The sequence below is a fragment of the Diadema setosum genome, chromosome 1 (genome assembly GCF_964275005.1).
Source record: "Diadema setosum chromosome 1, eeDiaSeto1, whole genome shotgun sequence".
Lineage (NCBI taxonomy): Eukaryota > Metazoa > Echinodermata > Echinoidea > Diadematoida > Diadematidae > Diadema > Diadema setosum.
The window spans coordinates 1,830,346-1,854,518 of NC_092685.1; the positions used below are offsets into that span (position 1 = coordinate 1,830,346).

At 38.0% G+C, this 24,173-nt stretch overlaps 1 protein-coding gene across 1 annotated transcript; it reads left to right on the plus strand.

The window, feature by feature from the left end:
* Positions 1 to 687: 687 nt before the first annotated feature.
* On the plus strand, positions 688 to 22,458 carry LOC140232724 (acetyl-coenzyme A synthetase 2-like, mitochondrial). The gene is made up of 14 exons (XM_072312844.1): positions 688 to 765; positions 2,729 to 2,875; positions 4,449 to 4,501; positions 5,309 to 5,484; positions 11,642 to 11,794; positions 12,427 to 12,574; positions 13,273 to 13,410; positions 14,850 to 14,942; positions 15,915 to 16,024; positions 17,744 to 17,870; positions 18,557 to 18,684; positions 19,959 to 20,022; positions 21,465 to 21,586; positions 22,279 to 22,458. Exons 2-14 carry the CDS (start codon positions 2,742 to 2,744, stop codon positions 22,456 to 22,458), a joined length of 1,626 nt encoding a protein of 541 aa, XP_072168945.1. The 5' UTR covers positions 688 to 765; positions 2,729 to 2,741.
* The last annotated feature ends 1,715 nt before the right edge of the window (positions 22,459 to 24,173 follow it).

The window sequence follows — 24,173 nt, forward strand, 5'->3', positions numbered from 1 at the left end:
TTGTAACTTGGGAAATATGGGATCTTTTCAACTTGTACCAGTGTACCTGACACTCAAAACAGCTCTTTTTTATTTTTTTTTTAATCACAGCTACTTTGTATTTGACTTTATTAGAATACTTGTGCTAGATTTAATTGGAAGTGAAAAGTAGTTTTGTGTCTCTAATCGTTTCCTACAACATTGTGAAATATGGAGCCGTGAGGCTATGATTACAAGTTTGTTCGTAAAGTCATTGATATCTGTTGACAGGATTTTGAATCAAAAAGATTTTTGTGTGTGTATGTGTGTGGTCTATTTCTTATCTTTTTTGTTGAAATGATTAGTATACCTTTCATTGAGCATTAGCAATTCATTTGTCATTGATTTAGGATGCTGAACCTATTTTTCCTGGAAAAGTGTTGAATACACCATGATAAGATGTAATCTCCAAGTTCAAGGTAATTTTATAGCCAGTCATAGTCAGATAAGAAAGAGGCATAAATGGGTTTTAATTAATAAGTATCTCTGATGATAAAAATAAAGCATGACAGGTAAACGAAAAGACAAGGTGAATTATTGGGTAAAAAACAGGATTTGCTGCAGTCTGATGTATGCTGTTCTGATGACATCCTTTGCTTCTGGATTCTGGGTAAGAAGGCTAAATGTAATATTTGCATTTTTTTCTCCAGTAAACTGCATTGACAGACATCGAGCCTCTGACCCAAAGCGTGTAGCTCTCATCTGGGAGAAAGATGAACCGGGCCAGGAGGAGAGAATCACCTACCAGTGAGTAGATCCTCTTTCTGCTTCATCTTTCTTATACGTAACCCCTCCCCTCCCCCATCTCAGAGACTCCAATCCCAAGCACCTTCTGATCTGGAGATTCTCCTACCTGAAACTCCAAGCAAATCGGAGACTCCAACTTGATGTACGCGAAGCACACATCACGAGCACAAAGACCGTGGTCCAGAGCCTTTTGGGCCCTGGAAGCTCTAGGGTTCTAGATGCTCTCTTGTGCTATCTCGGGTTTATTTTTCAACATACCATGGCACTAAAAATCATATATTTTGACTTAATAAAACTTCATTTCAATATCATGTAAAAAAAGGTATTTGAGTGGGAGAGTTGGAGTCTCTGCCATATCCACCTTCTTTCCTTATCTCCAATGTAAAACCTCCATCCATGACCCCCTCTGGTTGAGCACAGATTGCAGAATATTATCAAAGTTTATTGCAGGATTTCATTGCAGGAGGCTGTAGAACGGGGTGGGGGGGGGGTGGGGGGATTGTGCCCCACCTTTTAAAACATTCCATGTCCATGACCTCTGCATGGTAATGGTGTAGTAAGCCTTACATCAACCATCAGGTTAGTGTCAACTGTCATCCCATTTTTATGAAAACACATTGCATCAAGATGGGCAGAGATAATCCATGTTTTTATGTTTTAATTCTGTTTGTTACACATCATCTCTGTCTCCTAGTTTTCTTTAGTGTTTGTGTACATGAACACATTTTGATCATAAGCTGGACACTTTCTTTGTTGCCAGAACACAATTATGACAAGTTGTTGTCCCCAGGAAGAATGGTCCAGAGCCTTGTGAAATTAAAAAAGAATACTATATGCTGTTATTTTTGCATACAGATATTTTCGCAAATGAGGAGATCATTGACATTTTCGTGAGATGTTGTTTTCGTGAATTGACGCCAGTGCTAACATTAATGCACTATTACCAAAGTGAATGGAGACATTTTTGTGTGTTGTAAAATTTGCGATCCAACTGTCATTCTCAAAATTCGTGAAAATGAAACCCTCACGAAATTAACAGCTTATACAGTAGTTGAATGTTTGTTGTCAAAGGAAAATTATAGAGAGAAGAGTACCTGTCACCGTCAGGCTACTAACCCTTAACATTATATCAGACATTGACATCTTGTATGCCTCTTGGATAGAGCTTCATTTTGGTCTTTGAAACCTGTTAAACAATTATCTGTATGATGATCTTTGGCTATGTTTATTTGGACCACTAATCAGTCTAGACTGATAAATCTATTATGATATCAAAGTTTGTTTGATAACATTTATTGCCAACACATGACTGTTGTCAAGTTCCTTTCAGTTGCTAGCTCATCTTACAACAGACCCGATAGTCAAAGTCAATGTCTAGACACTCATCATTGGCATCAATTTTTTTTCTCAACCGTAAACTGAAATAATGACATAGATATTATCATTTCATTACATTAACAATACTGTTACTGTGATTTTTTTTTTTTTTTGTAATCAGAGAACTGACGTAATATTTTGTAGAAGTGTAGAAGGTGAGATAGTGTTGTCACAATTTGTAATCACAGATTTCTCTGTGTGTGATAATAGCTGGCAAATAATTTTTTAATGGATCTTTTGTAGATTTATGTGCCTTTTATTGCTTTGTGAAACATCATAATGCATGGGAATACCTGGTGAAATAACTGCTTTTGTCAAGATAACAGTAAAAAAAAGCTTTTCAGACTCAAATTAAATTTTCAGCATGACAAATCCTGAAGACAAGTTAAAGCTAAACTTTGGTTACATTATCATTAGGAATTGATACACTTGTAAGTGGAAGACTTTTGCATCCAGATCCATATCTTGAAAGATACATTTTGTCAACTTTTGTACCATGTAGAACTATTTTTGAAGAAATGGTATTCTTTGTGGCAGAGTTGCTAGCTGCCAAAACGTATTGCTTTGTTTATTTGTTTGTCTGCAGGCAGCTGTATGAGATGACAAACCAGTTGGCCAATGCTCTCCGTCGTCAAGGCGTGAAGCGGGGGGACCCGGTCGCCATCTACATGCCTGTATCACCTATAGCCGTGGCAGCCATGCAGGCCTGTGCAAGAATTGGGGCTGTTCACAAGTACCTACCATACCATCCTTTTCTAGGCATGATGAAAAAACAAATGCAAACACTCACTTGCTGGTGTAACCATCCAGCCCAAATCATTTCCATGTAACAATCCTATAGCAAAACAAAAGCACAGGCAATGATAAGTATCAGTATAGGAAAAGATTTTTGTTGAGTTCCCATTAAGATATTGTTATCAGAATCAAATGATTCAGGATAGATTATCATTACTGCACATTTTAAAATATGTGTGTGTCATCTGAATGCAATTTTCAAGGGACAACATATTTAGTTTCTTTATGTCATGTAAGTAACAAATGCCTCATGATGATAGCATCAAATCTTTTTTGCCTTCTAAAATGTGGACCATAGCCCTAGATTCAGACAAGGATGATAAGAATTGTGCTGACAGTCTTTGCAGATAGATATTACTGGTAGTTAGTTGGTAATTTGAAATCCTATTGATCGAATAATTTAATATCAAATGATCAATGCAGTATTCCGATTTGATCATTAAACCTCAAATGTGGAGCACATGAAGTTGAAAGAAAACTCTCTGAACTTTTGATGACAAGATGACTGTTTTGATGATTCAAACCTGAACCTTTCTGAATGTTTTCACCTCAGAATAGAAGCACACCCTCCTTTCCTCATGTCTAATGGCCAGTGTAGGTCTGCAGGTATTTTGGCAAGCAGCTTGAAGCAGTTGACTCACTCATCTTGGGAATCAAAGCTCCTTTTTTTGAGGGGGGGGGGGGAGGGGAGGGGGATGGGGGATTTGATAGAATACTGAGATGAATGATTAAAGGGATGGTATAGTTTTGTTTGAGATGGGTATTCAGGTTTGAATTTTTTGTGAGATAATGAGAAACCTCTTCTATGAAATATTGAAGAGCACACAATTCTAAGAAGAATTAAAAGTTTATTCGATAAAAATTGGTTTTGAAATGGCTGAGGTGTCCAATAAACAAAGGAAAAGAAAGTGGCCCTAATATAAGGTGGGTCCCACTTTTCATTAGGACCACTTTGTTTTGGGAGGGGGAAGCAAGAGGGAGCATGGGAGCATTGCCCTTTGACCCAATTATGAGCACCACCCCCTCACCACCTTCTCATTACTAAAAATTGCCCTGTGGCCCCTTCTTCAAACGTGAGTTTGAGGAGAAGTAGAGTTTGTTTCTGGAGGGATTTTTATAGAAAAGGAGAAAGAGGGGCTTTCAGACACGACAAGACAGCAGAAGACAGAGGAGAAGAAAACTTAGAAATAATGATGAACTTTAAAAAAATGGTGACATTAAAATAGACATGTACTGAAAAGAAGTATGTAAGATGAAAATGAAGATATGGAAGAACTTCCGTGAAAGAACTGCCATTTGACTCGCTTGTGCTTGTTTTAAATCAGAGTGATAATGAACATAAACAAATGAACATTTTCTGTCCAGGTTGACAGACTAGGCAAACTTTAGTACTATGCATGCAAGTTCAAATTTGATGTACAGAATGCTGCTATATGTTCATTTTTTTTTTTCAGTTACACAGCAACAAATTCATGATATCTAAAGTATCATTCTTGGTTCTTGTTTTGCAGTGTGGTTTTTGCTGGCTTCAGTTCAGAAGCATTAGCAAGCAGAATCATTGATGGTAAGAAGTAAACTGCTGCTTTTTGACTGAGTGACAAAACTGAGATATCATCACTGATTTACCTAACTGACATTACACTATACTAAGTATTAACTACCTCAGTTTCTGATAAAAATTGATAGGAAAAATTAGCACAGAAATATTTTGATATGATACATTTTATTGTTCACTGTTTTCATCATAATTATGCACAAATGTCTACTGTCTCAAAGTACTGTGAATCAAATGAATCTTTATCCCTTGCTTTTCACAAGAATTTTCAAGTAATTTAGTTTGTTTGATTCATGAATTGTATGGTCTGTAGTTACAAGGGAGGACCAACTCTGCTTTGCAGCAAAATTGTGGTAATTCAAAGGCATAAAATGTTCAGAAACCTGGACGGGACTGTAAAAGTCCTCCAGCTGGGGTTGCCTCTCACAGATGATCTGACTGGGGTCTCACTCGACAACCTCCTGTTTGCTTCATGGATGTTTCTTTTCCTTCAGCCTAGTAATGAAGCATTTCATTCACTAGCTCCCTCCAATTAAGTTTCTAAGGCGGAAGTCCACCTAGTCGTTGCTAGGTGGGGCAAGTCTCCACCATGCTTTGTGTTTGTTATGGGCAACATTTGTGAACAAAGCATGCGTAGAATTTGAATACATTACCGCAATAGTGTATTGACAGTGAGAAAGTCTTTGACAGAGGTTAGCTAACATAAGATCTCCCCTGGCGTAAAGCATGGAGATAACTTTAACTTAACTTAAAACTCGTAAGTGTAAGCCATCATGGGAAAGCTACAAATGATTTGTCTCTCTGTGTTTTCTAAAGCTGGAGCTGAAACCATCCTCACAACAGACCAGGCCATCAGAGGAGGAAAGATCATCAACCTCAAGAAGACGGTAGACCAAGCTGTGGCCATGTGTCCAAAGGTCAAGCGGGTATTTGTCTCCAAGCGGACAGGCAACCCAGTTCCCATGTGTGAGAGGGACATCCCCATGGAAGAGGTAAGCCTGGGGACAGAGCCTTCTATATACACTTTTTGTGTAATATTACAGTACATGTATGTCACTGTTTACTCTTGTGATACTTGTTTGGATTCAAATCTGATATGACTTTAATATGAGCATACATTTTTAGCTAACCTGAGCCGAAGGGTCAAGTGAGCTTTTGTGATCGTTCTTTGTCCGGCGTCAATCGTGTGTCGTGCGTAAACTTTTTACATTTTCATCTTCTTCTCGAGAACCCCATGACCAATTTTCACCAAACTTAGCAGGAAGCATCCCTAGGGAGAGGATCTGAATTTGTTCAAATGGGCACCATGCCTACCTGGGGGGCCCCCAGGGGGCCCAAACCCCCCAATATTAAGGAATCTTAAAAAATCTTTTTCTCTAGAAGTGATAGAGCTAAGTTAATACTATGAGTTTGTACATTGATGGCTGTAGTTTCAAGTTTGTTCAAGGAATCAGGGGTGCCCCCCTTGGGACCCAGGGGAGGGGTCCTAATGGGGCCTAAATTGTACATTTTCATCTTTTTCCTGAAAACCCCAATGAATTTTCACCAAACTTTCGAGGTAGCATCCCTAGTGGAATAGAATCTCAATTCCATCAAATGGGCACCATGCCCCACCTGGGGGCCCCTAGGGGCTCAACCCAACCCCCAGTAAGGTATCTTTAAAGATTTTCTCTAAAACCAAAAATGATTGAGCTGAGTTGTTACAATGAGTCAGTGCATGTATATTGATGACTGTTGTTTGTTCATGGCGGAATCAGGGGTGTCCCCCCCCCCCCCCTTGGGAACCAGGGGAGTGGGGTGGGATGGGTCCAAATGGGGACTTAAATTGTACATGTTCATATTCTGTTTGAAAACCCCTTGATGAATATTCACCAAACTTGGCAGGAAGCATGCCAGGGGATTAAGATCTCATTTTGTTGACCTGTTCAACTGGGCACCATGCTCTCTTTTGGGGCCCCTAGGGGGCCCAATCACACCCTTCCCATCCCCCCCCCCCCCCAACATTCAGGAATATTTACAATTCTTCTTCTCTAGAACCAGAAGTGATAAAGCAATGTTATGAGTTTGTACATTGATGACTGTAGTTTCAAGTTTGTTCATTGCAAATCCAGGGCTACCCCCCCCCCAAGTTTTTTTTTTGGGGGGGGGGGATGGAGGGATCCAAATGTGGACCTTAATTGTACATTTTCATCTTCTTGCTGAAAATATCATCATGGATTTTCACCAAACTTGGCAAGTAGCATTCCTAGGGGGATAGGATCTCAAAGTGTTTGAATGGGCACCATGCTTTCCTTGGGGGCCCCAGGGGGCCCAAACCTCCTAAGGAATATTCAATAATATTCTTCTCTAAAATCAAAGTGATAGAGTTTTAAGTCTTTTTCCCCCAAACTGCACAGTCCAACATTCTATTAAGTATAGTGTACTTGGCAGGTATTTTTACCCTGTGATGGAATATGTAAATGGACACCATAACCCCAGCTTGCAAAGCTGCCCCTCCCCACCCCAATTTTCCAATGTTCTGAGGTATGGAGAGTCTGCAAGAATGCGTCGAAGGTGAACTTGCGATACTCAGGTGAGCGCGAGACCCCCGGGTCTCTTGTTCTCATTGTGACAGGCAACAAGGCATGCATCTGAAACATATGTGGAGAAACTGTGTGTGTGTGTGTGTGTGTGTGTGTGTGTCTGTGTCTGTGTCTGTGCGTGTCTGTTTGTTTGTTTGTGTGTTCTACCACATGACTATTTGACAACTACAGACATTTTTATCTCTAATGTGTACTGAAAAGTTTGATTAAACTGTGCCCCCATTGATATTTAACAAGCATTTATTTGTTCTAGGTCACATTTATATTTTGATATTTTCTTCTTTTTCCTTCATTTTTTTCCCCCAAAGAGGAACAGTTATGAGTTTCCAACAGAGTAATAGTCATTCATAGTTTGGGTTAATTACCTCCGCCAAGGGAGGAGGTTATGTTTTCATTGGTGTTTGTTTGTCTGTGTGCAAAATAACTCAAAACGTTGTTAGTGGATTTGAATGTAACTTGCAGGAAAAGTTGATAATGACACCAGGAAGAGATGATTAGATTTTGGTAGTGATCCATGGTATTTTTGTGGATTTTTGAAGGATTTTCGTATCTTTCAGCAGATAGGGTCAATAAACTTGGGAGTTTAAGCTGCGTGTATTTGAGGTTTGCATTATGCACTCTAAAGCGTGTGCTATGCTTGAGTGAGACACTGTATAGCTGGAAGCTGATGACATAAACAGAAGGCTTCTATGTTGGGAAATTGGGCGATTTTCATCATGCGTGTATAATGGGTGAAACTTGCAGGAAGAGTCGATAATGACACAAGGAACAAATGATTAGATTTTGATAGTGATCCGCGAATTTGTATGGATTTTTATGGGTGGTTGAAATGAGCTGCTTGGTGGAGGCCTGCGCTCTACGAGTGCTTTTCTCGTTCATTTTGTGGTTATCGTATACTTAGTGAGAAAGGAGGACAAGCATAGTAGATAGCAATGAGTCAATGAAACAGGAAACTCTTGTGTTGTTAAAAGCACAAAGGTTGCCAGCATTCCATGGCTGCTCTCCAGTGAAGTAAGGTAGCATTATTGTGTCTATGAAAGCCAGGCTTTTGACAGATGTGACCTTTTCATCATTGGCTCCTGCGCTAGGTCCCAAAGTTTGTGACTACAGACAAAACCTAGACCTAGAGGCTGTTTTTGTCTGTCTCTGCAGCAGATTTTGTTCCTTTGTAGGCAGAGGTACCATCACACACACACACACTAAGAGAATTAACATAACTGCCTTTTCACCAACAGAAGGGGGGGGGGGGCAAGGAGCATCATTTATAAATGATCAGAATGCTAGAATTCTGTCACCCAGTCATACATGATATGGAAGAGTCAAGAGGTTTGGCAATATAACAAAGGATTATTGATATGCAAATATATGTGACATAAAAGTATGTGCATGTTTATTGTGAGGGAGTAGATAATGGATTGAGAGGAAGACATATAATCATAAATACATTTTCATCTAGCTGGATGTATAGGGAGAAAGGATGAATGATAACAAGGAAAATGAGAAATGTAGGAAAGGAAAAGGCCACAGTATTGTTTGCAAAATGAGAATTAGTTTTTGTGAGAGATTGATTGATAGATAGGCAAACAGATGAATAGACAGATAGCTGGAGCTGTAGGAATATATCTGAATTGATAAAGATATGTGATATGAAAGCTGACTGTCTAATCTGACTGAAGGAAAAGACTAGCAGTATGTGTAAATGAGTATAGAAAGTTTGAAAGAGAAAGGCAAATGATGGGTAGATAGATGCTGAAGTATGAACAGATGCCAAAATTGATTGGGAAGTGTGGAGATTAAACATCAAGAGAGGAAGTGTGACAGGATACTGATGGGGAAAACAGAGAGAGAAAGAGAAAGAGGGGGAGAGTTGGTTTCATAAAATGGGAGAGAGATATATTATAGGAGAAATGGAGAGAGCACAGGAAATAGAGAGGGAAGAGAACAGATAGATAAATAGATAGAGAATGAAAAGAAGAAAGCAGGGAGAGAGGGAGAAGTAGTTGTATAAAGGCAGGAAAACATGTCTGAAAGAGGGTAAATTTATGTACCTGTAGCTATATCCAGACCTGTTCATGGGACCATAATACTGAAGAAAACAATAGGTGAAGAAGAGACATTGACCTACATTGTCAGGGTAATATAGATTTAGTCTTGTTTTCAGACACTAAGGATCATGAAAGTTATGTTTCCAAAGTTGTTAAAGGGATGGTACAGTGTTGGTGGAGATGAAAATTGGGCTTTAACTTTTTTGCAAGATACCAAAACAACATTTATGAAATAGTACAGAGCATACCATTTTAAGAGGAATTCAAATTTTATTTGATGAAAATCGGGTTTGGAATAGCTGAAACATCCAAAAACAAAGTAAAACAAAACGATCGTAATAAAGTGTGGGTCCCACACTTTATTAGGATCACTCTGTTTTGGATATCTCAGCCATTTCAAAATTAATTTTCATCAAATAAATGTTGAAATCCTCATGGAATTATATGCTCTTTGATATTTCATAAGAGGTTGTTCACTATCTTGTATGAGTGGTTCACAACATACAAGCTTGCTTTTTAGTGGACCTCTCAGTTCTTTTTTTTCTCAACTGAAGCATAACTTTGTACTTTTTTTCCAGTATGTGTTCTTTCGTTTATCTGTATCATTTATCTTTTGCAAAGTCGAATGTTTATGTTTATGATGTAATTCCAAATTTATTATGTGTTATGTTTTGTTGGAAAAAAGAAGAATGAAAAATAAATGAATTGAATTGAATTGAATTGAATCTCACCAAAAAATGATAAAAACCTGAAGTTAAGTCTCAACCAAAACTATACGATCCCTTTAAAGGAATGCTGCAGTTTTGGTTGAGATGGGGCTTCAGGTTCCCAGCATTTTATGATGATGGTTTTGTTTTACATAATGAGAATATCTTTATGAAATATGAAAGAGCATATAATTCTAAGAGAAATTCAAGATTTAATTTTTGATGAAAATTGGTTTTGAAATGGCTGAGATATCCAAAACAAAGCCATCCTAATAAAAACTGGGACCCACCTTAGGATTGCTTTGTTGTCCCCACCGAACGAGTTCGAGCAGGGGACTATGAAACGGGCTCCGTACGTGTGTGTGTCAGTGTGGCCGTCCCTCCGTCCGTCTGTCTGTGTGTGCATCCGTGTGTCATCAAAATGTTCAATTTGCTACTTCTCTGTCATTTATGAGCCAATTTTGATTCTGTTTGCTTTATATGATAGCACTACATGGGAGCTTTGAAACTTCTACACAGAATTTCAGTTGTGACCTTTGACCTTGACCTTTGACCTATATTGTACATTTTGCTTAAAAATGCTACGTCTTCGCCATTTCTAACCCAATTTCGATTCCGGTTGCTTTATGTGATGGCACTAGGTGAGGGCTTCAAAACTGCTACACAGATTTTTGACCTTTGACTTCTTTGACCTTTGACCTTGATTTTTTACCTATATTGTACTTTTTGCTACAAAATGCTACTCCTTCGCCATTTCTAACCCGATTTTGATTCCGTTTGCTTTATGTGATGGCGCTAGGTGAGGGCTTCAAAACTGCTACACAGAATTTTGACCTTGGACTTCTTTGACCTTTGACATTGATTTTTGACCTGTATTGTACATTTTGCTACAAAATGCTACTCCTTCGCCATTTCTAACCCGATTTCGATTCTGTTTGCTTTATGTGATGGCACTAGGTGAGGGCTTCAAAACTTCTACACAGAATTTTGACCTTTAACTTCTTTGACCTTTGACCTTGATTTTTGACGTGTATTGTACATTTTGCTACAAAATGCTACTCCTTCGCCATTTCTAACCCGATTTCGATTCCGTTTGCTTTATGTGATGGCACTAGGTGAGGGCTTCAAAACTTCTACACAGAATTTTGACCTTTAACTTCTTTGACCTTTGACCTTGATTTTTACCTGTATTGTACATTGGCTACAAAATGCTACTTCCGGCGGGGACATATATTACGCACCGAGTAATTTCTACTTTTCCTTGTTTTATTTTGTTTTCCGATATCTCAGCTATTTCAAAACTGATTTCCATCAAATTAACTTTGAATTCCTGTCAGAATTGTATGCTCTTGAACATTTCATGAAGAGGTTTCTAAGTATCTTGCAAAAAGTTAAAAGCTGAATCCTAACCTCAACCAACACTATACCATCCCTTTAACTATTGTATCATAGGTAGTTTGTCTCATTATGTCATTTGAAGTTGTAGTACACAGGCAATGGACTTAAAATCCACTGTCAACAGATGTTTCTCTGTAGACCTTTGAAGTGGAATAATTTGAAAAATGGATGGGGGATCCTGAAGTATGCTTTACTGAATGCCGGGTAGTCTGAATGCTGTGTGACTGCAGTTTAACAATAGCATCAGTTTATCAGATTGAGATATTTACTATTGCCAGTAGATCTTAGTCAACTGTTATGGTAACATTGTTTAACAAAAGTAATATCAGTTGTGAAAACATCTCTCTACAGTGAACTAATATTTTGTGAAAACATCTCTCTACAGTGAACTAATATTCTGTGATGTCATTTTGTCAGGCGATGGCTGCGGAGTCGACAGAGTGTGAACCAGAGGTCCTTAGTAGTGAGGATCTCCTCTTCATGCTCTACACCTCAGGGTCTACTGGCTCCCCCAAGGGTCTCTCTCACTCACAGGCAGGCTACCTCCTATATGCAACACTCACACACAAGGTAGGACAGGGTCTTCATCTTCGGGGGGGGGGGGGGGGGGGGGATCTTCCTTCTCCGGAGTTGGTGTTATGGTCTATGGTTACATGTTTTATGATTTGTCTCCATTGTTCTCGCAGTAGGTGGAGCAAGTACATCTTTGTGCAGAGTTTTGTTTGTTTTTATTTTGCTTTATTTCAGGGTGCAAGTAGGATATTCAATTAAGAGGATTCTTTTTTTCAGGGGGGGGGGGGGGGGGTCGGTCAGGCAGGAAGAGCCCGGGAACCCTGTCTCCCATTAAATGGAAGAAATATTAGGTTTCAAGGAAGACAGATCGTCTCTCAACAGACCCATTTGATATACAGTATAATTCTCCCATGCTATAACAAGCATTGTAGATGTCACAGACAGTATTATATTGCAATTTTAATACATTATTTCAGTGTATTCTTTCTGTATTTCATATTCGTATTAACTACTAAGTCCTAAATGATAGAACTTCATGCTTAACATGGAAACACAAGTTCTTTTTTTTCTTGAGTAATTTTTCTGACCATTCCTTTTGTTGTCTTAGAATATGAACTGAAATGTTACTCCAACTTCAAATAAGGCTATCCAATTGCAGCAAGTTGTCTATTCATTTATTCCCCCCACAGTTTGTGTTTGACTACCAGCCTGGAGATGTGTATGCCTGTGTAGCAGACATTGGATGGATTACAGGTCACAGCTATGTGGTCTATGGTCCACTCAGTAATGGTGCCACAACAGTCTTGTTTGAAAGCACTCCAACTTATCCAGATCCTGGTGAGCAAAAACTGGTTCAAGTCAATCAGAAATGTGCTTCTAAAAACTAGTTATTACATGGTTTAAATGGGGTTGAATTGATTGTTGTATCTTACTTTATGATTGCTTTACTTCAGCCATTAGCCATTAATACTTGATGATATTTTAGTGATACAAAGCATTGTAAAACATCATCATTAAAATCATACGATGCTTATCTGTAGAGTAAAAATATCTAATTTCTTTATCTTTAAGCAGAAAATTGGGTATGATAGGCAAGGAATGTAATATTTGAGGCACGTTGTTACTGTTTGGTTTGACTTATGGTGTGATAGGTTAACATGTCATATTAAGTCATGTAAAATCAGTTGAAATAGACTGGTGTGCTAATGTAGACGGATGAGAATGAGAAGGGCGTTAAGTTGCTACTAAACCCATTGTGTTCGAGGCAACATAATGCCCTTCTCATTCTCAGGTGATGAATTATTCAAATGATATCAAGAGATTAAGGATTTGAACTTTGTATGGTGTAAGAAAGTGTATGTTCTTCAGGTTCCTTATTGCTAATAACTTTGAATCATTGTGTGTATTTTACATGTTTTAATCTCTCAGTAATGAGCCAGCCAGACAGACCCTCTTGTCATTGTTTACATTCATCTCATGCACCTGTCACATATTTATTTTGAAAACATCTTTCTCATGGTTTCTTCCCCCATTAGGACGGTACTGGGAGATGGTGGAACGTCTGAGAATTAACCAGATCTATGTCGCTCCCACAGCGGTCAGGCTCCTCCTTAAGTCTGGGGATTCCCACGTCACCAAATACGACCGCTCCACTCTCCGAACCCTGGGATGTGGTGCATTTTTTCTCTCTGCCTTTCTGCTCAAAGGGAAAATGCTCCATGAGAGCTGGTTATTTGAAGAAAAAAATGTGTGATCACATGAACAGTATATGAATATTCAAGCATGCTCAATTAAATGATATGAAAGAAATGACTAAAAGCAAATATCTAGAGAATCTTTCTTGAATAGTTGATAGGACACGAAGAAAAGTTTAGTATTTTTTTTTTTCTTGGGAGCCATGGCAGCTCTATGTCATGATGCAACATGACATCTAATAATGTCATTCTTTTTTAGCTGAGTGAACACTCTCCGTGTACTCTGTACTGTATTGCAGGACAGCCACTCATACATTCTTATGTACTGTACAATTTCATGTACTGACCCTTTCGCGCATTGGTTCTACATGTTTTAAACACATTTGCAGCTGTTCCTCTAAGCTTAAGTGCAGCTACTACTGATTTAGAAAGCTGATTAATTAGACTTGAAATATGTGCCAAAATAAAGCATTGTATTTTTAAACACTCCCCTAATTATTGTTTTCTCCCATCCTGGACTTGTAATCTGTTGCCTTGATTCTTGTTAGGTCACGCGTTGTTGCCCTATTTCAGATCATATGAGTCAAATTCTGAGGTAAGAAGTGTGGACTTTTTGTCAACGGCTTCAAAAACAGATCTGTAATTACTGGCACATCCATTTGAGACATTTCAGCAATTACATCACACTGTCAGGTCATACCAACTTGTATTTGTGTTTGTGTGTGTGGATGTGTGTCTGTGTGTGTGTGTTTTATTTAAACATATGCTATTTCATTATAGAGGAAATCCAGTCCAAATATAAGTCAGTCTGATAAGGAAGAGTAAAATATTACGAGTTCAACGGTACAATTTTGATTGAAATCGAGTGAAAAATAAGGAAGATTTTTAAAGTTTCGCTAATTTTTCAAGAAGCAGTTTTTGAATGGTCAATATGAATATGCAAATGGCAAAGTGAGCATGTCATCCCCTCACAGCTTGCCATATAGTTTGTACATTAAATTTTGAAATATCCAGTTTTTCATTCAAACACAATTATGCCCGAGGCTCAAATCCTGGTATATGTAACTGATAACTATTCATGTTTCAGACTTCATTGACAGAAACATTGAATTTTCGTCAATTTTGTTTGTTTGTTTGTTTGTTTGTTTTTTGTACAGGATCAATAGAAAATTTTGAGGTTATGACATGGTTAGCTCACTCATTTGCATATTCATATCCACTGTACAAGAACTGTTTTGCAGAAATTAGCAGAACTTCAAAATGTCATATCTTCCTTATTTTTCATCCAATTTCAGTCAGGTTTTTGCTGTTGAACTCGTAAGATTTTACTCTGTTTTTATTAGACCAACTAATATTTGGACTGGATTTCCCCTTTAAAAATGATACCAATCATTTTTACACCTGTTCTTCCCCTTCAGTTGGAGAACCCCTAAACCATGAGGCATGGGAGTGGTATAACAATGTAGTGGGCGAGGGTCGCTGCTCCCTGGCAGACACATGGTGGCAAACAGGTATGATGTAGGGTATTCCCTTTGTCATCTCATTTTGATTGGACTTGTACAGCAGTGAGTAACAACAGAAATATTGAGTGTCTTAGACAGCTGCGTGTTCAAGCGTGTTTTTAAACAGTCTGTGCTATGAAGCAAATTTCCACTGAATCCAAATTTGTGCACATATTATTACAAGTCTATCTCTGTAGCAGTGGTAGTGAAATGACAGTAATACTAAAGAGTCATTGTGATACCAATGATGTTGCAAATAATGATGATGATAGTTGTCTCATCATCTCAGTAAATACAAATGTGTCAACTAAAACACCTAAATTTTGCACAGTTATGTCACAGAGAGTTTCATCATGACTGGTAGAATCAAATTCTTATGTAACTTAGTAGACTATGGGAATGAAAAATTGGATAATTTTTAAGATACTCTGTGATAATATGAAATCAAATTTAATTTTTCAAACTTTACTTTTGACTCTAGAAAAGTATAGAGTAATTGCTCAGATATGATGATTCCATTATCACATAATTCTTGAATGGGCTGGAATTGACCCAGATTCCTAAGAGACTTTGATGTAGCATTCGTTGTGTCAGTAATGATTCATATTTATGCTTTAATAAGCAGCAATTATGTTGCCTTACTTAACACATTGCAATATTGTCGTGGAATACAATACATTACATTTATTAATGAAGTTGAATATTTTGTTCAGCATTCTGAGAATTACACCAAGTTGTCACACAGCTGCTGTACAAGATTTTTTTTATTTTTTTTTTTTAATTGGTGTGAAGTATTAATCACATACTTGAAGAAATATCAAAATTTGTTTGTGGCTGATAAAACAAATAGCCAAGGGTAGGTATTTCAAAATGATTTGTAATTTTTTCAAATTTGGTGGCAATGTTACTCTAGCAGCACAACACCAATGATTTCAAAGACACTAATGGGGATCATGTTTGCATTTCTTTTCACTCCTATAGAGACAGGAGGTATTTGTATCACACCACGTCCCTCTGCCCCCGGTGCTGAGATAACAGGAGGTCCCATGCGTCCTTTCTTTGGAATCGACCCTGTTCTCATGGATGAAAAGGTTGGCAATGACCCAGATTTGACTTTTGACCCTATTCAAATGAGTGCATTTTTTGTGTTTGCTCCATTATAAATATCTGAGTTGTTTGATATTGGGAACAATTATCACTCCTGGCGAGTAGTTTTATTTTGTGGTCAGTCATACCATAGACCTTCAGGTCCATGGTCATACTGAGTGACCTATTGGAGCATACTACATAAAGCAAACAATTATTGGTGAAAACACATCACAAAACCCACTGCCAAAAGCTCCACAGGCTAACTTTCCCATAGGCCAAAAAGGCCAGGAATATATTTTGCATTTTTGATAAAGAAGTCCAATGTGGTGAGTTTTTTTTTAAGAGGATTCCTTAGTCCTCCTGGTGTGAAGATTGGAAACATAACAATTATACATAATTTTCTTCTTTTTGTTTATTACATTTATTTTGTTTTTGTTTTGGACAGATGTGAAAATGTGTATGAGAAGCTAGGATAACATCTGAAAAATAATCCGAAGTAGTGTGGATGCATCTACTGAGGAATGCCAAATTTCAGTTTAATCTGAATATGCCAATGTCATAACAGTTGCGATTGAGTTTTCAGACTTAATTGTGTGTGTATGTGTGTGTGTGTGTGTGTGTGTGTCTTGTATATAGTACGGAATGTGTAAGTGTATCAATAGACTGTTTGGATGAGTCATTCATCACTTTAAATTTTGTCTTTCAAATCTGACCTAGATACAGAGATCTTATCTTTAACCTTGTTTGTGATGAAGGCCATATGTCTTTCTGTTACAAAGGGAGGGCTTTTGTGCTATAAAAGATATACCAAACTACCACAAAAAAGACACACACAAATGTTTTTGACCTAATTTGCAAATATAGATAGATTTATGGAGAGAGAAAGAGAGAACTTTCAAAGAGCAAAAAAGACTGAAAGCATATCAGCAGAACTTGGTACATGCTATCCTAAAAGAAGTTTGGGTTCCATTGTATTTCCACTAGTCATCAGGGCTATAACCATTTGGTGTGCAATCTGTGTTTTGTCCACAATTTCCACTTTTACAGCAAAATGTAAAATATCACAAGAAATTATTGTGATACATATTGTCATTTTCTAGTTTTTCTAGTGATCTACACTTAATTTACTTAGTTTCATTTCATAAACTCCACAATGATTTCAGCATTTTTATTTAGACATCATCTATCTTAATAATGGGTGTATGTTGTCAAGTGTACCTGTGCATTTTGAGGTTTGCATACACACACTAAAGCGCAAACTCTGCTCGTCTGGGTGAGGGGCAGTGCAGCTGGAAGCTGATGATGAAAACAAAAAGCTTCTATATTGAGAAATTGGGCAATTTTCAGCGGGTCTAGGTCAATTATCCCCTGGGCAATTACTCCAGACCCTTCCCTTGGCCCTTATCCTAATCTTAATCCTGAACCTAATCCTAACCCTAACTCAAACTCTCGACCCTAACCCTAACCCTAATCTTTGCTATAATCTTACCACTAACCAGTATTCAGCTGGGGGGGGGGGGGGGGGGGTAATTGCCCTCTGGGGTGATTGCCTGGATACGGTGCATGTGTGAATGGGTTGAAATAATGTGGCAGAGGTCTGCACTCTCTGGGTGCTTTAATTTCTAGTTTAGTATATGATAATGATTGTCACGGTAAGTCGGCAGCAAAAGGAAAATAAAGTGTGTGACATGGCATGTTTGGATATTGAACTTTCTGTACAGGCCCAAGAGATTAAAGGGAATGAAGTATCTGGAGCCCTCTGCATAAAGAGACCATGGCCAGGCATGGCAAGGACCATCTACGGCAACCACGAGCGCTACATCGATACATACCTCAAACCATACACAGGTGGGATAGTATTATCACCATCATTATAATTCTATCCAGCAAAATGTATGTATGATTCGTAAATTGAAAAACCTGAATTCAAAATCTGTCATGGCATATAATCTTTGAGCCTGAATCAAAAGATTGCTCCCTTACCCTGGCTTGAAAATGAAAAGGTAGTACTTACAGTTCAACTAGAAATCTATGGTCTGCAGGTTATGTGGGTAATAATGTTGAGTTCATATCGTCTGTTGAGAATGAGAAGGGCGTTAAGTGGTCTTGAACACTATGGGTTCAGTGGCAACTTAACGCCCTTATCATTCTCAACCGACGATATGTGTTTGATTTGAAAGCATGTTATGATGCTTTTCATCTCTCACTTTTCCATCTGTTTGAGAGTCGGTCTTTCTGTAATTTATGTATGATATATCTGATGATATATACTTGTAGCAAAAAATATTGTCACTGGGGCCCCATTTCGTGAAAAAGTTGATATGATAGCAACTCTTGCTGGAATGGCAGTTGTCATGGTAACAATAAGAATCCAGTTTCCTTAATGGCTGTTGCTATGGAGAAGTTACCATTTCAGCAAGAGTTGCTATCCTAATATCTTTTATGAAATGGGACCCAGGTTTGATCAACAGAAAGCGGTCCCACAGTAAACGTTTTAGTGAGTGCACTCCTTTGTATTGCTTCCCTTTGCTCAGGGTATTACTTCTCTGGTGATGGCGCTGTCAGAGATGAGAAGGGTTACTACCACATCACCGGCCGTATGGATGATGTCATCAATGTCACAGGTCATCGGCTTGGAACTGCAGAAGTCGAAGATGCGATGGTGAGAAGTAATCAAATTATCAAGTGTCTAAACACCTGCATGTACATCTTAGATAACAGTATTTAGGTTTGAGGCTTTTCTAAAGTTTTTGTATATTTATACCCCCGCCAAACGAAGTTTGAAGGAGGTATATAGGAATCAGCGGACGGTCGGGCGGTCGGTCGGTCGGTCGGTCGGTCGGGCGGTCGATCGGTCGGGCGGTCGGTCCGTTGCAAATCTTGCGTCGTGAACTACTTCCTCAGTTTTCAACCGATTCCCATAAAACTTGGCACAGATGTGTGCCTTGGGTTGTAGATGTGCAAGACGTATTTTTTGACAGTACCCAAAAGTACGTTGCCATGGTAACGGCATATTATTGGGCAAAAATGGGTACAAATCTTGCGTCGCGAACTCCTCCCACAGTTTTTGATCAATTTTTATGAAATTAGGTACAGATGTTCATCTGAATATGTTAATGTGCAAGACACATATTTCCGCAGTGGCAAAAAGTGCGTTGCCATGGTAACGGCATGTTATCGGTAAAATATAGGGCAAAATGCTTCATGGCAAAACTGCTTCATCAGTGTTCTTCCAATTCTCATGGAATTCATATTGAATGTTTGTCTTAGGATATAGGTCAGCATGACACATTTCTTGACAGTTACAAAAAGTATGTTGCCATGGTAACACGCTCACATATTATGAGCCAAAATGATGGAAAATTTTGTGTTGCAAACTACTTCCTCAGTTTTTGCCCAATTTCCATGAAACTTGGTACAGATGTGTGCCTTTGGTTGTAGATGTGCAAGACGCATTTTTCGACAGTACCCGAAAGTACGTTGCCATGGTAACGGCATATTAATGGCAGAAGATCAAGGAAAGATCTTGCGGATTTAACTACTTCCTCAGTTTTTTGACCAAAGCTTATGAAATGTTGTTTTGACCAAAGCTTATGAAATGCTGTTTGGCGGGGGTATAACCAGTCGCTGTAGCGACATTTCTAGTTATAGTACCTGTCCTGTGAACAAAATGAACACAAAAATCGTAAAACTGGTTGTTTAATGACATGAAAAGGTCAACTGGCTGCTGTAAATTTAGTCTGTCATCAATTCTGGAAACTTGTCCGTTCAATTTCCTGGTCACAATCCTGATAGTGAATAAGACACTGAGAAAATGCTTATGGTTGGAGTAGAAGCTCGCTGATAAGTAACTTTTCAATTGTCCATACTGTGTTTGATAAGTGTACTACATTAAAATCCTCGGTCCATGTTTTGTTTTGTTTTTTCTGTGGATAGGATGAACACGTGGCTGTGGCAGAGACTGCTGTGGTTGGTTACCCACATGATATCAAGGGTGAAGGTGAGTTACTCCTACAACACAGGCATTTCAGCCTGGCTTGATCTGTGTGTATAGTGTGTGTGTGTGTGTGTTTGTTTGCACACTGTCTGTGTCTGTAAGACACAAGCAGTTACTAAAATTTAACACCAGGTGTTGCTGACAGCAAGCAAACATGCAGAAGCAAATTACCGTGTGTGCATGATATCCCTCCCATGGTTACTGTGGGACCAGTTCAAGATATGGTCTGCAGCTTGCTAGATCCTGCCCATGCCTTCAGTCAGTCATTTGAAACTGTTCATTCCAAATATGTGATATACGGAGATAGCATATGGCAGGTAGCAGGGAATGAAGTTAGCTCCTTGGAAATGGAAGAATGGGATGATTATGATTTAAAGGTCGTATGTCTCTTTTGCAGATATCATGAAACTTTGCATGATTGAAGAATAATGTTTGCCCAAACTGTGTATGGAATTTTGTAGTAATACACCTCAGACATTTTAGAACAAAAATGAAAAACTAACCCTATGTCACTCAAGAATACATTCGCTTTTTTTTACCAAATATAGGATGGATATTTTTTTCAGGGAGTCTGCATGAATTCACTGGAAATCTGAAGTACAGTATTTATTTTCTTCCATCATAGAGAAGTTTCTAGTTGTATTATTCTGAGTAAAGGTCTGAATTACTTACTTCTTCAATATACCAGCTTATGGAATGCATGTAATTTCAGGCTTGTAAAAGGGACACACAAACTTTAATAAAACCATTCAGTGCCAAGATTTTAAGGAATCAAAGAAACTTCAGATCACTGAATTTCTTGCTGTTTGGTATCATGAAGCTCTCTTTTGGGCCTGCACCACACTGGCACTATACTTTATTAGGAAAATCAAGTTTCAATAGAAGTACAACACCTTCATTCATTTTTTGGAGTCCCTTGACTTATTTGTACACCTTTGATAGCTCCAAACCATTCACCGGTAGCTTAGTGAGAAATGTTTTGCCACTTTCACCATTGCTATAGTTGTGTTGTATCTTATGAAAATGTTAAATTTCATAAAAATGTATCTCATATGTTCTGGACATAAGCAAGCATGTTTTATATTCCATGCTCATTTCTAAGATGGTTTGTCACTACCTACGTATTATATTTCATTCCTTCTATATCTTCTTTAAATTTGCCTTTAAATTTTGTCTGGTTTATTGTAAGATTGAAATCAGCACTTATCTGCTATTATCAGTCATTGATTCCTGAAAGATTTTTCTCATGTTAGAAGCACATATATCTGTAGTTTTGGTGTGTTAGCATGATAACCTTTTAAAGTTCATTTAAAGTGCAAGAGACAGGCTTCTCTTATTTAAAGTGTGTGGTGTCAATATTTCTTTGTATTCTGTAAGTCCCAAATATTCAAATAATTCTTTTCCCCCATTTCTATGACCTTTCCAACATGAACCTGTTACTGCAGGTGTGTATGCCTATGTCACCCTGAAAGATGATATCTCGGAGAGCGAAGAGCAAATCATATTGGAACTGAAGGCCATTGTGAGGAAGAAGATTGCTGGCTATGCAGTCCCTGACATCATTCAAGTGAGTATAGAGTACCAAAGTGTGATGTCATAGCCATTCACTGCCATGGAAACTGGTTCTTCGGCAACCTCACCTGACCCATATGTCTGTAAACACTATTGTTGCTAACCATGTTCGCACTCAGTTCTGACCCACACTCTAATAAAAGACTGTGACATCATCACTTTAATACTCTATTGGACTATGAGTATGAGAGATAGATTTGACATAGCCTCATGGCTGTGTGTTTCGATGATAATGTTTGAGGAAAAATAAATTTGACTTGTAATTAGAAGATACTGAACTCAAAGCAAAGTTATGGCCATGCATAATGTCCATAGCTGAGCTTTATACTTATCATTGCCCCAATCCATCTGAATGTTGTGATGTGTCTAAATAGATAATTAAAGTTCAATGTGCCAAAGTTAGACACTGTTCGAAATCTTTCATTGAGGAAAGATATGACAAAAATGAAAGTGTGTTAATTTCCTTTCATGCTTGTAAGAAAAAAAAAGAAAAAACAAACACCAACAACTAGTTATCAGAAGTGTGGTAGGTGCTTCATCTTTTATCATGTCATCTTAGAGACATTCCCTTATTTGAACGAAACATGATATCCCTTTTTTCAAATTGATTATAAACTATGACTTTTAAACGATATTGCATCATACATTTTCCCCTGTTTGAACCAACTCAAATTTGTGTGCCAATAGATTACACCTGGATTGCCCAAGACACGCTCCGGCAAAATCATGAGACGCATCTTGAGGAAGGTTTCGGCCGACAGGAGCGACGAGCTTGGAGATGTGTCCACTTTGGCTGACCCCTCTGTGGTCAAAGCCATTGTAGAGAACCATGACAGACTCACCAAGAGAATGAGTGGAACGGCGTAAGGAGAAATAGTATCAATTCCTATCTCTCCGTGGGCCCTGAATACAATTCAGGAACCGTCTGAGTCATGTGATGGCATCTTTCTCTCTTCCTTTAAATGTTTTCTTTTTCAATAATATAACTAAATCACCAAGTGATTGTACCTCTGAATTATAAATTCAGTTTATTTTTGATAATTTGTTATAGGTGGAAATGATGGAAAATAAGATAAGTTTCTCCAGAGATGTATTGTGAAGGTCAATAAATTTGAGTAATTGTTTATTTTCTATTTGCAAAGAATTTTTTGCCTGTAAAGTCGAGCATTGGAAATCATCTTTTAATCCAGTCTTATTTGATTTCTATTCATTAGTCTAAATCATATCTTGGAATTATATTTGGAATGACTACATATTTTGTTGAAAACTAAAACTGAATCAATTTGACACATATGTTATGCTAGGGTTGAGCCATAAATGCTTAGTTTGGCTCAAATTTCCCGTGAGCATACAATGGTATACATGATTGTGGCTGTGGTTGCCTATCATCTATTCTGTTAAGGAAATAAAGTGCACTGGCATTGTAGTTTTAACTGAATTTTTGAAACACAAAGACTAGGCAGGGGTGTCCAATTAAAAAAAAAAAAAGTGGAGGGGAAGAATTTTTACATGACTAGAAATGATTAGTATAGATGTCCAAATTATGATTTGGCAATTTGTCACATGTAACATGTGACCATGACAGTGGCATCGTCTTACATGTTGCTGTGTACAAAATGCAAAAAAGAGCTCATTTTTGGCATAGTGTGCCATGTGACATTATTGCTGTAAACAGTAGCTGGCACACAGTATGATGGTTTAGTCCCACATACTACAGATACGTGTGATGCTCAGTATCTTGGACTCATTATCTCGCTAAGCATCACAGGCATTGAAGGTGTCATGAAGTTTGCATGGATATATTTGAATACAAAGCTTCACATCAGGGCTGCTACGAAGTATTGAAACAAAATATGATAGAATCAGGGACTCATCTTCCGAGAACTGCCTGGACAAATTGTTCCAAATTTAACTTCACATGAATTGTGTTGTGTCTCATGGTGTAAATTTAACATTGTATCATAGCTTTGTTCATTTTTTTTTCTAATGTATTTCACACTCTTTTTCTGTAATTTTTCTCAAGTCTCTCCCTACTGGACAGAGTAGTAGCTGCTGAGTATGGTTATTGTTTAAAGAATTCCTCACAAACACAGCATTTTATTATGTAATATATTGTAGCAGTGCTGTATCAGGTGTATGGGCTTTTGGAGAAGAAAGTAATAAAAGCATTGCACAAAATAAAAGTTCTGTAGAACACAAGGTTTGTAGTACACGACAGACAGAAGGATGTGGAAATTTGACGGTGGTTTTTCCAAATCCAAGAATGACATGCGAAGTGGCAGTCCATAGTACAGGTATCCTGGTCACAGGGGTTAATACTGTTGTATGTAGTGTTTTTGGCCTTTTGCCTCATCAACTCTTCCATATTAACCTTTATGTTAACCTCTCTTGCTTTATTTATTTCGAGACTTCAGATAAACAATGTTAGTTTACTCCAGCAGTAGACGTATGAACTGGCAAGCAATTACAACTGAACCTCTATGAGTTTGCCTTAATAATGGAATTAATCACATGTATAGTACAATCAGCTTCTTAGGTGTCCATGGTAAGCAGCACAGACAGAGGTTTCAATCTTGTAAAAA

Excerpts from the sequence above, each read along its gene's own strand:
- LOC140232724 (XM_072312844.1), top strand. The coding sequence starts at position 2,742 with ATGACAAACCAGTTGGCCAATGCTCTCCGTCGTCAAGGCGTGAAGCGG. Across the intron at positions 4,502-5,308 it reads AGCAAGCAGAATCATTGATG|CTGGAGCTGAAACCATCCTC; the intron begins GTAAGAAGTAAA and ends TGTTTTCTAAAG. Across the intron at positions 5,485-11,641 it reads GGGACATCCCCATGGAAGAG|GCGATGGCTGCGGAGTCGAC; the intron begins GTAAGCCTGGGG and ends TCATTTTGTCAG.